This window comes from Protopterus annectens, chromosome 2.part1 (assembly GCF_019279795.1).
Source record: "Protopterus annectens isolate FY-2018-M chromosome 2.part1, PAN1.0, whole genome shotgun sequence".
Classification (NCBI taxonomy): domain Eukaryota; kingdom Metazoa; phylum Chordata; order Ceratodontiformes; family Protopteridae; genus Protopterus; species Protopterus annectens.
Genome location: NC_056729.1, coordinates 262954638 through 262974456, shown reverse-complemented (window position 1 = coordinate 262974456; position 19819 = coordinate 262954638). Strand labels below are relative to the sequence as shown.

At 38.3% G+C, this 19819-nt stretch overlaps 1 protein-coding gene across 1 annotated transcript in view; it reads right to left on the bottom strand.

The window, feature by feature from the left end:
- The window catches only part of BANK1 (B cell scaffold protein with ankyrin repeats 1), a 1951135-nt gene that overhangs the window by 16802 nt on the left and 1914514 nt on the right, over window positions 1-19819 (bottom strand). The window contains exon 15 of the mRNA XM_044063440.1: window positions 17107-17171. Coding sequence (XP_043919375.1) covers window positions 17112-17171 — 60 coding nt within the window. The 3' untranslated portion in view covers window positions 17107-17111. The remainder of the gene's footprint in view (window positions 1-17106; window positions 17172-19819) is intronic.

Below are 19819 nucleotides of genomic sequence, written 5' to 3'. Positions count from 1 at the left end.
GACTAGGGATTCTACCTACGGTGAGGACACCACATTACTTATACTGGGACAATACACCCACTCATTTTTTATAACATTTTGCTGAAACAGCATATATTTTCTATTAATAACACAAGTGACAACCATTTTTGATATAGGGTCAATTTTTACCTTGATTCGTTAAGGTACTTATAAAATATATCTAGTGGGAATCTTCTCACTCAGGAATATTATTATTACATTGACCCTGGCTTTTCTTGTGATTTATACATTATTTTTTGGTTGCATTTATTCTAGTGTGTACTCCTGTTTTTTTAATTATTGGATCTCATACATTTGGATCTTTTGGTGACCCATGGGGGAATCTCCGCCACCTTTATCACATATTTGATATAGATCAGAGATTATTATTTATGACCTGGTGATTTGATTAGACATTCTTTGTCTTTTGTTTTCCATTTGTGATTTGGATCCCCTTTAAACCTAGCAAATTTCCTGTCTGACAACTTATGGTCATGGATCTTGGGAAATTACTATCCAGCTTATGTGCGGATAAGGATAACCTTCAGGTATTCGGTATTGGTATCAGTTCCATGAATACCACCAATTTACCCATATCGGATCCAGTTGACGGTTGTGTTTCTGAATTCAATCAGCTAGGTAAACAAATCAAAACTTTAAGAACTAATATTTGGCACCACAAGCTTTTTAAAGCGTATCAGGCTCAAAATATTTCACCTAGAGGATTGAGATCCTATTAGCTTCCTTTTATGAAAGGACTGTAAATGCTAATACCATTGATGTTGAAAAGACATGCAACAATTTGAAACAATTTGAAGACCATACACAATTTCAGAATTGTCTGAACAAACTATCCAGGGAATTGTCCACATTGGAGAATAATCTCAAAGCTAAAAAATTCCATAAATTTGCTAGAGACAAAGAAGACTACAGCAGGGGTAGACAATTTGAATCTCTGAGGGGTGTGAGGTTTGCCCAGGGCACCAAAAATCTTACTTTTGTGTGCAAAAAGAGACCGAGATCTATTCTTAAAAAAATCAGGATCCACTAGTAATACTCTTGGTGAGGAGTCCTTTACAACAGACAATGAATCTACCAGCACTGGTGAATCACCACATATTAAAAGAGAAAGAACTATGGTTGGCCCTTTAGGGGCAGGAAACACAGGGGAGGCAGAAAGCATAGGGGTAAAAAGTCTAGAGGAGCTATTCATGTCAGTGGTGAAATAGTTCAATCTTCTACTAATGTGTTAAACATCTCAAAGTATATTTTACCATTTGATGAATATTCATTACTTAATAAAGGTCTGGGTTTTATTCCTGGTTTCTTTACTGATGAAAGCTCACTTGTATCTGACACTTTAGAGTTTTGTAGAAAAATTAATCTTAACCTATTTTTCAAACAGCAGGATAACTCTGATCTCTCTCAAAGATCAACAGATTTTAGATTTCACAAATCTACATTTAATCCCCCTATGGATAAACATGTTGTGGTGTTCCAGCAGGCTGTTATTAAGGATTTACTTTTTCATTCCAATACTCTTGACAACATTAGACATAACCTATCTTACAAAGAACAACTTGCCCTCACTAGGCTTAAAAACAATAAAGATATAGTCATACTCTCTGCTGACAAAGGGGGTGCGGTCGTAGTCATGGATGCCGATTACTATTGGGATGAAGGAAATGGACAATTGTCCAACCATCATCACTATATGAAAATGAGTACGGATCCAACACCCGCTTTTCAATGTGAAATTAATGAATTTCTACAGGAAGCAGTAGAGGCCGGTATAATATCTGACAAAACTAAGGCACATCTTATGGTTAAAGATCCAGCCAAACAATATCTTTATTTGCTTCCAAAAATTCATAAATCCATCAACAAACCACCTGGTAGACCCATTGTATCGGGTACTGGATCTCTGACAGAACCTCTATAAGTGTTCCTTACTGAAAAACTCAAACCATTGTTATCATGTGTCAGAGCCAGAATTCAGGACACCACGGAATTTCTACAGATTGTCTCAGAATCTCAACTAGAACCTGACTGGCTATTATGCACTTTGGATGTTAAATCACTATATACTAGCATACCACATTGGGCAGGCTTGATGGCTCTAGAATTTTGGCTGAACAAAGCCAACATTTATCCCCCAGGACTGAACACGCTACTTGTATGTATGGCGGAACACATTTTGACCAAGAATGTGTTCTATTTCCAGCAGGATTGTTATTGGCAAATACAAGGCACAGCCATGGGGGCTTCATTTGCACCCATTTATGCAGATCTTTATATGGGCTATATAGAGGAGCACATCATTTATGATGAGTTGCACAATGTGTATCTACCTGAAATAGACATCTGGAGGAGATATTTGGATGACTGCTGGCTAGTGTGGAAAGGTGGCTCGGATTACCTTCAAGAATTCATGGAACACCTAAATGGAAATATGTGGGGGACTGAATTTACTGTGGAATACGATTTGAATGAAATTCATTTTTTAGATGTCCACTTACAACAACAACCCGACCACACATTGAAAACATCTGTATATCGCAAATTTCCACAATATAATACCTTATTACATGCCAACAGTCTCCATCCTAAACACATTATCAAGAACATTCCGAAATCCCAGTTTTTGAGGATAAAAAGAATATGTTCATCAGAACAAGATTTGAATAAACATCATGAAGACCTAGCCAATAGATTTCTGTCCAGAGGATATCATTGGAACACCATCAGTTCTGCTGCGCAATGGAGTAACAGCAAACCGAGGGATTCCTTGTTAGTATATAAAAAACATGCAACACCTAAAAACTCGGATACATGTAGATTTGTTACAACATATGGCAGAAACAGTCACAATCTTATTAATATTATCAACACACATTGGAACATACTCAAATCTCATCCTCTTTTGGAAGGGTACTTAGGTGAACGTTGTTACTTTTCATACAGGAAGGGCAAGACGCTTGGTTCCCATTTTTCACATTACAAAAAGAGTGGCATGGGGGATGACTCCTCTATTCAGAGAACATTAACAGGGGACAAACTAGTGGGTACATACCCCTGTGGTCATTGCAGTTTCTGTGGTTATATCTTTAAAACCAAAAGTTTCACGAGTAAAAATACTGGTCACCTATATGAAATAAGCTTTTTTGGAAACTGTAGTTCAGACTGGATTATCTATCTAGCTACCTGTACCTGCCAGGCTTTTTATGTTGGTCAGACATCAAGACAATTTCGTATTAGGATATCAGAACATTTGGGGGATATCAGGAATTGCAGAATTACAAATGCACTACACAGACACACCATCAAGCAACCCACGGCCAAATTCTCATTCTGCATTATTGATCATATCATTGGAAATCGGGCTTTCAAAACAGGATGGTATGACATTTTAAACAATAAAGAGAAAAGATGGATAGTCAAACTTGGTGGGCTTTTCTCTCCAGGACTCAATCATAAAATGTGATTTATTGTTCTAATATTTCATTATTAATATTACAGATCAATGATGGATAGTTTAACCTAGTGGGTTTTTCTAACCAGAATTTTATGACAATATGTGATTTAATGTCAATTGTGTTATTTCATCATTTCTATCCTTTTTACTCTGTAGAGCAATTTCATCTTAATACTAAGGATGTATTTTGGTTATTGATCATAATGTATTATGACTATTTCCAGTTTCTGGCATATATTATGGTGGACAAGTCTTTCTGTTATTGCATATTTGGCAACTAATGATTTTTCACTTTAACAATTTTTTTCTTTACAGGAAGTGATGCCATTCCTTCCTTGAAAGGTACATATGGGGTACTTCATTTGATGATTGTAACTAACTACTGAAGAAAGCTAAATAGCTGAAACCGGTCTAGTTTCAGTGCATTAAGCTACTTTTTGATCCACTCGTGGTGCTGGCTTGTTTTCTTTATATTGGTTACCTATAATTAAGTCACACAAGAATTTGGAGATAGGAAAGCCAAGGATCGTAAAAAAATCATTGAGGTGTACTTCAAAGAAGCAGCGGTCTTGAACCAGGAAAGGGAGCAGTCGTTAATAGGAAAACAGTTAACAGAGGTTTAATCTTAGCTACTCCATTGTTTCCGTATGTGGGACAAGAGTCAATAAAAGATTATGTGATGTATTGTATATTTTAATAATGCTGTGCTTCTGTGCCTGAGTGATGAGCTGAAATGTGTGTGTGTGTTATTTATATATATATATATATATATATATATATATATATATATATATATATATATTTGAAACTTAGTCTTAGCCTAAGTCTTACCTTTGGATTCAGAAGAAGAAAAGAATAACAAGTCATGGTAATCCACAGGTAGATTATTACTTCAATAGTGAGAAAATCTGATACAGAGACAGCTGTGGCCACAATGAGAAAGTGCTCATTATGAGTTCACCATCATGTCTCTGAATTATAGTCTAGCTAACACTAGTGCTGTCAGACATTTTTATTTATTTATTCATTTATTTTATTTACTGGGAAAGTCCAACTTGGAATGAAGCCAATTTTCAGCAAAGGCCCTGGGAGAAACGCTCCAGACGCATGTTTTTGTAACATGAATGAGATTATGCTCTCCCTAGTGACCTATACATCATATTGGTAAGGGCACCCTGCTTATACTTAGGCATACACAAACACACTCACTCCCAGACATTCACACACACATACACACATACACGTGCGCACACACACACACACACGCACACACACACAGTCAACAAACAAGCCCTCTCATAGTTGATCACAGTCATAGAAACACTCACCCATTGACCCACATTTACACTCCAACACTACACACACACACTCCTACACACACACACACACACACACACACACACACACACACACACACACACACACACACACACACACGCACACACACACACAGTCAACAAACAAGCCCTCTCATAGTTGATCACAGTCATAGAAACACTCACCCATTGACCCACATTTACACTCCAACACTACACACACACACACACACACACACACACACACACACACACACACACACACACACACACACACACACACACACACACACACACACACACACACACACAGTCAACAAACAAGCCCTCTCATAGTTGATCACAGTCATAGAAACACTCACCCATTGACCCACATACACACTCCAACACCACACACACACACACACACACACACACACACACACACACACACACACACACACACACACACACACACACACACACACACACAGACACACACACGTGCATCCAGACTCAATTACCTACCACCTGCTGTACAACTATCTAGGCAGACTTACAAACAAAAGCAAAGCACACATAAACAAATAAATTCATGCAGGTTCATTCATATCCCTGCAGACATGCACATGCATGTCCATACACACATATGGACACACTAACACACTGACTCCTCATCTTTGTTGAAATTATCTGCACCACGAATACTTCCATAGGAGTGTATGGGTGACTGCTGTTTTAAGATGGTGTTCACATTTTCCTCCAACAAAGAATTTCTCACAGACGAGTGATTCTCTGAATCACTAAACAGTGTAAATAAGGAGCTGCTGGCATTTCTGATGGAAGGCACATTGCTAATTAACATTAGCTGCACACTCAAACGGATACATTTATCATGCAGCTCTGCCTGCAAAATCACCCTCTGTGCTGACGCCCCCACTAGCCGAATAAGAATTGGAAAGGTTTACCATGGGGGAGAAAATGTCTGTGTTAAGGCTTCCACTTTGTGAGAAGGCTTTCTGAATCCCTGCCATGTTTTTTTTCTTCATGAAGACCTTGACATCCATAAAAGTGCTATTCTACCTTCTGTTAATTTTGGTAATTTTGAGTAGCTAAGGGATGGAATTTGTTTTTGTAAGAGAGAGCTAATATTTGCATTTAGCAATAGATAAGGGTTTTTCTGAACATATTCTGACCCTTTAACTGACTGTTATTTTTCTTCCTCTGTGCACAGTTTTGATCTCTGCATATTTAATTTGCATTCTTGTAGAGCAGGATTTTCCTGTGGTAAAGGGTTAGATTCCCTTAGCCCTCTGTGTTACCACGAGCAAGTCACTTCACCAGACTTTTCTCCAGGCTCACCCCAAAAAAGGGACTGTATGTCCTGTGGGCCTCTCTGGTTAACAATTATGTATTATTATTAGCAATTTTCTTTATTGTTTAATTAAAGTTTTATTTGCTCACTCTTAAACTCTTGTGTCTAGTATTTATTATTTATATAGGTATTGTTATTTATCTGAGAATAAAATATTAAGCATTGCAGGGTGGTATGCTGTGACATGCACCTCAATTAAGTAGATCACATTAGCTTACTACAAGTGTTAATTTTTATCATTTATATTTGTTTAAATCAAGAGCGGGTGTCCTTCTCATCTGCATATCCTGCAAAGATCTGCAACAGATATCTTGTGATCCAAAAAACACTCTCTGATCTGACCAACCCCTACCACACACACACACACACACACACACACACACACACACACACACACACACACACACACACACACACAGCCCAAAAGCACCAAAACATGACCAAAATCCCTAAAGCACAATGTTCACCCACACATAGACAAGAGGAAGATGCTAGACGATTCACTTAAAAAAATTGTCTATTCTATCTTTATTTTTGCCATTAATATGTTTGGCTTCGACTTCAGGTTTGCTACTTTTATGGAGGAGTGTGGAGGAATGGATAGTAACGTTACAAATTAAGAGATGGAATGGAGACTCAAAGAAAACATTGAATTGGTAATATCAGTGTTAAAGTTACTAAAGAACAGTACAGCAAAATGAGCAGTCATTCCCATGAAAAAATGTAAGCAAATCTGCGAAAGTGTGTGTGTGTGTGTGTGTGTGTGTGTGTGAGCATGTGTGTATGTATACAAAATACCTAACTATGCTGTTAATCTAATCATTAGCACTAGTTACTGGGTAAGAGTGGTCTACAATTGTTCCATTTTATAAAGGAGGTAGTCACAAGGAGATGAAAATCATAGACAAGCAATTATAACACTGATAGTTGGGGGCATGTGATTAAAAAGTATACGGTGGATCTGGGAAAGGAAGTTTATGACAAACAAAGCAGTTCTGCTTGCATTATTCCCTAATGTACAACATTACCGTGCACCGAACTGGGAGCTGCATTTTTGGGACCTACCATAACTATATGACAGGGGAGCCAAAACTTGCTAGCTGATATTTAAAGGGAAGATCTTTATAAGATGAGTCTATATACTAGAAATAACATGGTTAATAGAAATACATTATACTGTTTGACTGGAGGGATAGTTCCTGACTAAAAAGGGAAAGGGTTTGTCTTTTTTGAATGATTATTCAAGTTGGCCTTTTACTTCTGCACCAGCACGGCTGTATTTAAGTGACTGCATTGAAGTGGTATTACCCAGGTTTAATCACTGGGACTGGCTGAACCCCCAGACTAGCAATGTTGAGGTGCTGTGTTTGGAAAGTTAGTATGGGAGCTACCTGTACTCCTTGTACGAGATGGTATGTCTGTCCTTCCCTGATCGTGTCTGTAGTGTCCTGGGGAGGCACATAATGATCCATGTTACTGATATCCAGTCCCTCACATGAGACATAATCCTGTTCTGTCCTGCATGTGGGCAACACCTCTTTGTGATCTCTGATTTGTATCTGGAATTCTACATTGGAATCTTGTCAGACACACACCCATACACCCATCTCTCACCGTCATCCATAAGTGATGCAGGAGGCATTAGCCTTCTCACTCCCCTTATTCTTCTCATCTTCCTTCCTCCTACCACAAGTGCCTGAGCTTCTAATTAAATCTGGGTTGTCTGGGTCAGAGGCAGAGCTTAACTCCTCTATGCCAAAAGTGCTGTTTATGGAAAGGGTTTGTTTGCTCATAAGCTCACTACTGGGACTAGTTTGATTTAATACCTGTGTTGTAGATAGTCCATGGAAGAAACAGTATGTTAGGCAAAAATAAAAGCAATATGAAAATAACTACAGCAGCATTTACTAGAGAGGAAAATGTATACTTTCAAGTGCTATAGATGAGCTATTGAAACAATATGTGAAAAAGAGTTGCTAATAACTATGGGCAAGTCAGATGTAATGCATATTAGAAAGAAGAAAGAGGGGTATTATAACCGAAATTGTGGTGTTTTGTTTGGATATCATATGTGAACTTAGTGTGCAGGCTGACAAAATGTTTTATTATAAACATAACAGAATCATGAATCGATGGAATCCATGTTGGTATTTGTAGACTCCACAGAAATTGATGTGTTAATACATTTTCATATATCACTTTGAGCTCTTAGAGTACATAAGTTTTACAGAACACAGAGATAGTTTCATAAACCTGTTCAAAGACCTAGGGGCTACCGTGGGATAAAATTATAGAAAGACTGAGTATGTTGGAAACATATAGACAAATGAAAAATGCATGCTTCCTTTCAATATGGCTTCTACACACATCTGAGAAAAACAGCAAGGGATAATATTTTCTGTTACTTCTGTGAACTAAAGTAACAAGCATAATAAGATTGACATGAGTAAGGAGTAAAAGAGGTGAATGTTCATTTAGAGGGCTGTGACTTTGTGGAATGAGTGATTTCTATTAGAACATATGTAAATGTGTAGTAAATTAAAACCAACTTTGATATATGGGAAAGAGAATAGTCAGTATGGTAGTGTTTCTTCTGCTGAAACGCGAGTGCTCAAATGTTATTAATTTGAGCATTGTAGTTTAAAATGACGATTTACTTATAGAATACTGAAAAATTAAGAAAGGCATATATACTCATTTTTGTTCACAAACCAAGTTTATGCCTTCTCTATGACTAATGGCAACCTTAGAGACAATTACAGTGGATATAAAAAGTGTACACAACCCTGGTAAAATGCCAGGTTTTTGTGATATAAAAAAATGAGACCACAATAAATAATTTCAAAACTTTTCCCACCTTTAATGTGATCTATAACCTGTACAATTCAATTGAAAAACAAACATATCTGTTAGGGGAAAAATATAAAAAATAAAAAAACACGTATCATATGCTGGTTGCATAAGTGTGCACACCCTTAAACTAATACTTTGTTGTGTGTGCACACTCAAACCAATACTTTGTTGAAACACCTTTTGATTTAATTACAGCATTCAGTCTTCTTGGGTACACACCTATCATCAATTAAAGAGATTTTCATTAACCCCAAATAAAGTTCAGCTGTCCTAGTAGGATTTTCCTGACATTTACTCAGTTGCCTGCCACAGCAAAAGCCATGGTTTGTAGAGAGCTTACAAAGCATCAAAGAGATCTCATTGTTTAAAGGTATCAGTCAGGAGAAGGGTACAAAAAAATTTCTACAGCATTGGATATGCCATGGAACACAGTGAAGACAGTCATCAAAAAGTGGAGAAAATATGGGACAGCAGTGACATTGCAAAGGACTGGATGTCCCTCCAAAATTCATAAAAAGACAAGACAAAAACTGGTCAGGGAGATTGCCAAGAGACTACAGCAATACTGAAGGAGCTGCAGGAATTTCTGGCAAGTACTGGTTGTGTACTACATGTGACAACAATCTCCCGTATTCTACATATGTCTGGACTACGGGCTAGGGATGCAAGACAGAAGCCTTTTCTTACACAGAAAAACATCCAAGCCTGGATAAAATTTGCAAAACAATACATCAATTCTCCCAAAAGCACGTGGAAAAGTGTTATGGTCTGATGAGATCAAGGTTGAACTTTTTGGCCACAATTCCAAAAGGTACGTTTGGTGCAAAAACAACACTTTGCATCACCAAAAGAACACCATCCCCACAGTGAAGCATGGTGGTGGCAGTATCATGCTTTGGGGTTGCTTTTCTTCAGCTGGAACTGGGGCTTTAGTCAAGGTGGAGGGAATTATGAACAGTTCCAAATACCAGTCACTTTTGGCTCAAAATCTTCAGGCATCTGCAAGAAAGCTGAAGATGAAGAGGAATTTCACCTTTCAACATGGCAATGACCTCAACCATACATCCAAATCAACAAAAGAATGGCTTCACCAGAAGAAAATTAAAGTTTTGGAATGGCCCAGCCAGAGTCCAGACCTAAATCCAATAGAAAATCTGTGGGGTGACCCGAAGTGGGCTGTGCACAAGAGATGCCCTCGCAATCTGACAGATTTGGAGCACTTTTGCAAGGAAGAGTGGGCAAATATTGCTAAGTCAAGATGTGCCATGCTGATAGACTCCTACCCAAGAAGACTGAATTCTGCAATTAAATCAAAAAGTGCTTCAACAAAGTATTAGTTTAAGGGTGTACACACTTATGCAACCAGCGTATTGTATGTTTTTTATTTTTTTACATTTTTTTCCCCTAACAAGTTTGTTTTTCAATTGAATTGTACAGGTTATAGGTCACATTAAAGGTGGGAAAAGTTTTGAAATTATTTATCGTGGTCTCATTTTTTTATATCATTAAAAACTGCATTTTAACAGGGGTCTATAAACTTTTTATATCCACTGTATATTAAAGAGCAAGGGAGCAGAGTTCACTCTGCATAACATACTTAATTCAGACAAATGACTATTTGCAATCTTCTTATCAAAATATGCATTCAGTTGGGATTGTTATGTTTTTTTTAGAATCACTTTCACTAATTAAAGATCATTGTGGTCACATAAAGTACTCACCATGAAGCTTCTCTGTTGTTCAGTACACCCCAACTTAAATAAACTCTTATTAACTTATAAAAATCATTGGTGATATCTTCCCCAGGGAGAAATTGTACTCAGGAGTATCCAAATGTTTATTTCATTACTTATTTTCCTGTTTTTGTTAATAGTGTAGTTTCACCACTCAAAGCACTTTTTATTAAAAAAAATATTATTGAGACAGAGTAATAGTAGATGCAGAAAGATTTGTAGAGGTCTTCTTCCTCATATTCTGCATTCATTATGTTTTATTCTATTTACGCCCTGACTGTTGCCCAAGTCTTCTTTTCATTGTGATTGCCTTGCCTTTTCTTCTCCCTGCACTACTATCAAAGGTTGTCTTTTATCTCTCCCATAGTACCTCAGTGGTCTTTGTTTTTGTGTTGGTCACTTATGGTGTCTATTTTATTTTCCAAGAAAATTTCCTGACTTTCCTTTGGTCTGAGCTTCTTCTTTCCTGGACTTCATAACGTGATCGATCACTCTTGAACTTACTGCCCATTAAAAGAGCTTTTTTTGTAGCTTGCAGATGTTAGCTACATCCACCTGAGCTATCTGCAACTCAAGCAGATGGAGCCACAGTTTAATGTCTCATCCAAAGGATGTTTCACTTGGGAATGCAGCACTTATTTTATGCTGCACTGTACTATCAGCAATCAATCTATATGGTGTGGGAATAGAACCCACAGCCTTCTAAATGAAAGGTGAGTGTGCTACTTATTGCACCACAGATCTGCTTAAGCAGCACAGAACAGAATCTGTCACTTTTCCCTCCTGACCAGCCAATGTACACACTCTGACCTATTTTAACATCTCCTCGGTCAAAGCAGGGCATGGTAGTTGCTCAGTATAATAGTTTTGAAAATATTCACACTTGATTACTGCCTCCCTCTTAAAAAACATGCTATTAGTAAAAGACACTTCCTATATACCACATGACATGCAATATCTTATAAGCCCATGTTTCTGATCCACCATAGGTGAAAGCGCATTCAAAACAGTTATCCCAGCTATCTGGAACCACCTTCTATCAGATGTTAGATCAGAAAAAATTCTGCAAATTTTTAAAACAAAACTAAAAGAGCACTTAAAGGATGAAACTACTTATAACTGTTTTAGTGACACTGTTTAAACAACATCCTGTTCTCACTCACTTCTCCCCCTTTTCTGTTAAAGTTTTGATAATTTAAGGCTGCCAAAATAAACTAATGATGTAAATATAAACTTTGTAAATAACTTTTTGGTACCATTTAATTGTACAGCATTGCATATTTTTTGCTGACTACATCCTACTGTACTCATTCTTTGTAGTGATTCTTTGTCAAGTACTTTATAAGTACCATTCATACAGTCATTCTCTGAGTTTCTTTTGTCAAGTATTGTATAACTATCATTTACACTGTATAATGTATTGAGTTTAACTCCTCTGGGGTCTAAGTCATGGCTGAAAAGGATCTCAGGGCCAGCTCACCAACTCAGTTATCAAACTGCAATAAATAAAATAAACGTGGATGTTATAATTATGCCCACGATGAACCATGCTATGAAGTTAATAGAAGTGAAAGTGGTCAACAGCATACTGGGATATATTGTCACAGCTGTGAGCCTTAGAGTTCCAGGTGTAAAAATGCAATATGCTAGAGAAAACTCATTCAGAGGATACATAGTATGGGGAAAGGATCAGGTGTTATGAAATATATAACACGGGAAAACTGAAGAGACAGTTATGATATGGATACGATGCATCAAACATCAAGCATGTTGGTGGTGTACAACTGAACATGAATAATAGGAAGGGAAGCAACAATAAGATTCTAAGAGGAAGATGTCAGACTGATATGTGGAAATATTATTTCACTGAAACAGTGGTGGTATGAAAGCTTGGAAAGTCAGAGGATGCCTGAGGAGTGGAGAAAAAGTATTTTGGTACCTATTTTTAAGAATAAGGGTGATGTGCAGAGTTGTAGTAACTACAGAGGGATAAAACTGATCAGTCACAGCTTGAAGTTATGGGAAAGAGTAGTGGAAGCTAGGTTAAGAAGGGAGGTGATGATTAGTGATCAGCAGTATGGTTTCATGCCGGGAAAGAGCACTGCAGATGCGATGTTTGCTCTGAGAGTGCTGATGGAGAAATTTAGAGAAGGTCAGAAGGAGTTGCATTGTGTCTTTGTGGACTTGGAAAATATGATAGCGTGCCAAGAGAGGAGTTGTGGTATTGTATGAGGAAGTCGGGAGTGGCAGAGAAGTATGTAAGAGTGGTACATGATATGTACGAGGGTAGTGCGACAGTGGTGAAGTCTGCAGTGGGCCTGACAGATCCGTTTAAGGTGGAGGTGGGATTACATCAAGGATCAGCTCTGAGCCCTTTCTTATTTGCAATGGTGATGGACAGGTTGACAGATGAGATCAGACAGGAGGCCCCATGGACTATGATGTTTGCAGATGACATTGTGATCTGTAGTGAGAGCAGGGACCAGATTGAGGAGACCCTGGAGAGGGGGAGATATACTCTAGAGAGGAGAGGAATGAAGGTCAGCAGGACTAAGACAGAATATGTGTGTGTGAATAAGAGGGAGGATAGAGGAATGGTGAGGATGCAGGAAGTAGAGTTGGCGAAGGTGGATGAGTTTAAGTACTTGGGATCAACAGTTCAGAGTAATGGTGAGTGTGGAAGAGAGGTGACAAAGAGAGTACAGGCAGGGTGGAATGGGTGGAGAAGAGTGTCAGGAGTGATTTGTGACAGACGGGTACCAGTAAGAGTGAAAGGGAAGGTCTACAAGAGGGTAGTGAGACCAGCTATGTTTTATGGGTTGGAGACAGTGGCATTGACAAAAAGGCAGGAGTCAGAGCAGGAAGTGGCAGAGTTAAAGATGTTAAGATTTGCACTGGATGTGACAAGGATGGACAGGATTAGGAATCAGTATATTAAAGGGTCAGCTCAGGTTGGATGCTTTGGAGATAAAGTCAGAGAGGCGAGATTGCATTGGTTTGGACATGTGCTGAGGAGGGATGATGGGTATATTGGGAAAAGGTTGCTAAGGATGGAGCTGCCAGGTAAGATGAAAAAAGGAAGGTCTAAGATAAGGTTTATGGACGTAGTGAGAGAGGACATGCAGGTGGTTGGTGTGACAGAGCAATATGCAGGGGACAGGAAGAAATGGAAATAGATGATCTGCTGTGGTGACCCCTAACAGGAACAGCCGAAAGAGAAGAAGAAGAAGTGGTGGTACACTAAATATATATTTGCAAACAATTCTAAGAACTCTTCCCATCACTGTTACTCCCTACACACCCTAAACTGGCTAGAACTCCACAACCACCTAAAGTACCTACAACTTACAACAGCCCACAAACTCATCTTTAAACCAGCAGAATGCCCCTGTCTTGCTAAATCTCTAACACCCTACACACCTACCCGTACCCTGAGATCACAGGCCAAAACCTCCTGCATGTACACAAACCCATCCACCCAACTGGTAAACTACTACTATCCCACACTATAGCCAAACTATGGAACAATCTCCCCACACCACTACGTAATATACATAACCACAACAATTTCAAATCCATGCTTCTCTCCCATCTCTCCTCTGAATGGGAATGTCCTTCACATGCTCCCACCTAAAACTCCCACACTACTTACTCCACACCTAAATCATCATTTCTTTGCCTACTTTAACTTAATTCAGAGATCTTGCTCAGAACACCTTTTCATAAATCTTTTGCATGCATGCCTCTGGCCTACCTTACTCATATTCTCAAACTTTCATTGTTTGTTTTTCTTATCCATTGTACCCATAATATTGTTTTCCTCTGTAATATTGTTAATTTGTCTATATTCGTATGTATTTGTATGTCTGTTTGGGGCTTTTCCCCTTGGGTCTCCACTGAAAAAGGGTAATTCTTACCCAGCTGGACCAACCCGGTTAAAAAATGCAAATAAATAAATAAATAAATGGATGGCAGAATATATTTATGCATTGGTTTAACTCTGACAAAATGAGGTAGAAAAAAAGAGAGGGTAAGGGGCATTAGTATATTGCTAAGTGCAGCACTTATGGGCACTTGATGGACCACAGTCATTGACTGTTGATGTGTACAGTGTTTGTTTGTTTACATATTTGTACATGGACCTCGGTTTTGAAATGCCTATGTCTCAAAGCAAGTGGTGAGTTGTTTGTCATACCCTTTAACTCTTCTCATTGTATGCTGTATTCTTGTAAATGCCCCTGAACTATCATTGAATATACCTGCTTAATCAAATCATCTGCTTCTCTTCAAATAACATGTGATACAAGTGGATAACTACTGGTTTTACCATTCAGCACATACCACTGCATTTGATTTGGGACTGAACAAAGATCTTTTGAAATTTATTATGGATATTATGTTATCATGTATCACACTGGGTCTACCTGATAACACCGACATGCCAAAACACCGACAACGAAATAACCGACACGAAAAAAATGAAAAAAAAGTTCAAAAACACGAAACTTCATATGCCCAACAAACCAAAATCCCGACAATCAACAAAACAAATACCTTTCCCGAAAAACACATACACAACACAAGCACACCAAAAACCTTATAAACCTTACATACACAACTATGTATGCACTAACCTTAACCCAAACCCTAACCCTAAGGTCCATCACTATCGCACACTTACCTTACCCACACCCTAATCCTAACTCACTTAACCCGCCCCCTAAACCTAAACTCCGTCACTATCGCACACTTACCTGACCCGCACCCTACCCTAACGTCCGTCACTATCACACACTTACCTTACCCACGCCCTGACCCTAATGTCCGTCCCTATCGTACATTTACGTTAACATGTCAGTGTTCTCAGAATCGGGATTCTCAACTGTCGGTCTTCTCCGTTGTCGATCTTCCAGTGTCAGTGTTCTCGTTGTTGGTGATCTGTGATTTCGGCGTTTTCAGGTAGACCCATCACACTACATATTTTTCCTTCCATTTACTACAGAGGAAATACTCGTTGAAAAGGTTTTGTCAAAGATTTAAGCTTTACTGTCTTCATGAGATGTGTTCTTTACAATTTGTCTAGAGCATGAACAAAAAAGTTCTAACTGCATGAATTATTATTTTTTTTTAACTTGGAAAGCTTTTTCTGCCTACTGATGCCAAGAATGAGTTTTGTAGAAGTAATCTGCTCTGATGGTACAAAGGAATAAAGGGCTCAGGTGATCTAAGTCCAGTTTATGGCTTGGGTGCTTGACCATGCAAGTAGGGGAGGATAAGCATACCTATCCTTGTGGGAGGAACATGCTGGGCATATAGCTCAATGAGTCTGGCAGAGGCTGAGGCTCAGAGATCACTGGACTGAGCATGCAGGGTGGCTGAGAAAATATGGATGCTCTATGGGTCCAGGCTGAACATGGTCTTGTGCCATACTCACCCAGCCGACTAATGTATAATGTATAATGTCAACATACTGGGAGGGGAGATAGAGCAAAGAAAAATACTCACTGCAATTTACAGCATAATGGATCCTCACCTAGCTTATTCCATTCTGACATGCCTGCCTAGCTTCAACCACCATGTACATGAGTTCTCCTGGAAGGAATACTTTCCCAGTGCAGGTAATACAAGGAAGTTCAATGGTGGGGATATGTGGAGGACTGGAATACAGGGAGATGACAAAGGATGAGCCTGAGTCAGTGGAAGCAGAGAGACAAAAAAAAATGATTCTTGGAGAAGTACTGCAGCAGACCAGTGTATATTTTCTGACTGAGGAACAATAGCATGTGTTCTATCCTTTAAAACATACCCTACTTTAGTATTGTATTTTGTTTGTAGAATGGTAATTCCGCAACTCAGAATGCATTCATATGTCTAAACATGTTACTTCAAGTAGAATTATGGTTATTAAATCATGCTGTATTCTTTAAAAACAGATGCCATTAAAAAAAAAAAAAAACTGGCAATAGGGATTTAGATCTGACAGCAACTCCTTTTATGCCTGGAAAACCTCATGAATTCAAAATCAAACCTTTGACATTGTTTTCTGAGAAATGTACATTATCTTTTAAATTACATCTCTAATGCTTGCATCGTGCTTCCCAGCTGGAAGCACCTGCATTGCATATGCTAATTATGCCAGGCTAATATCTTAAATGCAGCTAATTAAGCAGTAAGAAGTGAATGATGTTCATTGCCAAGTAACATCCATTTGCAACTCTAAGGCTACAAAATTAAGGAATAATGCCTTGCACATCTATTTAATTACATATACATGCATGTGCATATTTGTTGACAGTAGAAGTAGACACTTTGTTTAGCTATCTGAAAATGTGCAAGTCTGATAAAAATGAACATAAGGATGAATATGATTAATACCTTTTTTATTTGTGTGGTCTTGCATAAATTCCTGATACTCGCTCAGCTGGGTTAAGGTGAGGCGGCTAGAAGACAAAAAAAAAAGTGTCACAGCAATGCTTTAAATAAACATTAGACAAATTATTTAGCATTGATGATTTAAGGAACTTTAGAGAAACATCCTCGGGAAGGATACAGGCATGTTCATTTTTTCTCTTTTGTTAATTAAGGAGTGATAAACATGTGAGAAAAAAAAGTAAATGAACTAAATTAATAAAAAGAGTCCCACTGTTTCTCTTCATTCTTCTGTAATATGCACAATTTCAGATTTTCTTAACACTTATGTAAGCCCTTTGACTTTTTCCATTGCAGTGTCTTTGCGTTCAGTTTTTTATTAACATGTAAACTTGTTCTGCTACTGGAAATTAAGTCACAGATATTAATGATTTTAAAATGTGCCGAACTGGTTACCTTTTGGACACTGGGAGTGGCAAAGGGGGGTTAGAACCCACAACATGTAACATGACTGAGGGTGTGCTTCACTACATGCTATGTTTGTGATTCTATCTGAACCAGAGTAGTGAGAGACCTCAGAATGCATTCATATGTCTAAACATGAGTCACTGTCCTTGCACAGGTGTCCATTATTGAGAGTGGGAGGTTGTGTCCTTGCTACTGACAGTTAACAAGCTGCTGATTAGTGGATGATGGTGTGATTAATTACCTATTAGACAGCCATAGAGTGGATACAGCACATCCAGGAGGCATACCCATACAAGTGCAAATGCACTGACTTTGGAGATCACATATAGTGGAAGACATAATGAAGCCTGAATATGATGAAAGCAAACCGGTTCTTGCAGTGACCTAAAAGCAGCAGCCCATGTAAGGTAGAGCATAACTTATACTTCAAAGACTGAGTGGGTACACAGGAGTGGAGGGGAATTAAGGTGGTCTGTAAAAACAGCAGAGATAAGAAAAATGTAAGGGCAGGTTATAAAAAATTAAAGATGCAGTTTGCAGGCTGATTCCTTCAGAAAGAATCACAGCTGTCACCTATAGTTCACAAAGAACAGACGTTTCAGATGAACACACACTCTGCTGGAGGTCTCTCTTATCTTTAACGAGTTAGTAGAAAAGCAAGGCAAGAGTAACAGAGAAAAGAAGTAAGTTAAAAATGTGTATGGGCCATGCAATGACCTCTGTGCAGCAGTATTCTCTGTGGATGGTGAGTGACAAATGAGCTTATGAGTCTCGTCACACCACAGGCATAGAATGGCTTAAGTGGCTTTTTTGTCAATGCAAGCACAATGGTGTACAGCACAAGAAGTCATTACTTCTGTAACAGCAGACATTCATGTTTAATCATCAAGGACTCATATGCCTGGTAGTTATGAGACACTAATCAGAAGAAGGGGAGTGTGATGATGAAGCTGTAGTTACCTTCCTTTACTTAGACATGAATCAATGGAAATGCCAGCATCATGACTATACTTACAATTACAGGTCTAATCACAAATAACAACAGTTTTATTGTTTCACTTCTGATTGTGCTGTTCTGATTTTAAGAAAAATAAGGTAAATGTGAAATCCTGCAGAATATTGTGTGTCAGCCAGTGGAATCCAGAACCTAATCCAGCATTAGCCGACCAAGGCAGTCACCTAGAGCTCACTGTCTGGGACTGTCACATTAATTTTTTTAATTAAAAAAAAGAATTATACATTTTTTAAAGGTATTCTTCTATAAGAACACCCTCTGCATCCAATTGCAACACCTGTTGCCTCTCAGCATGTGCCATCATTGTCACAGAGACCTGTTGTTTGTTTACATTTTCCTTTCTGGAGTTGCAGTATTTGAATATGAGAAGACAGTCCTGCTTTAATGGACAAGTAAATGGTTCCACAGACAACTAAGAGGTGTGTAAGTCCTAGTTAGGGATAGTAGATGGTTAGTAATTTGTTCAGGCTCAAAACCTGTACCTTGGTCATAGGAAACAAGAACCTAAATCCTTTACTCCAACCACCAGCTGCTAAAGAAATTAAGTTTTCAGGTGCATTTTCAAGGAACCGAGTTTCAGTTGTGTGACACCAGGGGAATACTGCCAGTCCAGCTATCTGGAATTTTGTAAATAATCATATATCACCTGTGAATTGTAATATAATTCATATGCTTGTCTTACAAATGTAAGAGAATTGTATGTTATGTATTGAGCTTCAAGAATGTAACCACAGTGTACCCTACTGGAAAAGAACAGAAACGTATATAAACAATATACCTGTGCAAATGTATGTTTTAATAGTAGAAGCTGGAACATACAGAGTTAACTTGCAAAACTTCAAGAAAATAAATTGAAAAGTAAAGTGTTTTATGACTGTTATCTCAGTTTCAGTGCAGCAAGCAGACACAATGTCTAGAGCTAAAGGTTTTCCTATTGTCTTAAAACTGAAATAATTACTAGGGGTCAAATGTAAAAGTGTTTTTATTGCTCTGTGACTTCCTAGCAGATGCACACTTCTGAGAGATATGTATTTTTGGGTTACACTTCAGAAGATCAAACGTCTGAAATATCGAACACCATATGATCGATATTTCAGATAATCGATCATCTGAAATTGTACAAAAAACAAAACAAATAAAAGAAGATGTTACTGCAGGGGGCAATCCCCCCTACACCCCCCATGTACGGGGCTGTGCCCCCCCACACTCCCCTACTTATATATACCAACTATGAGA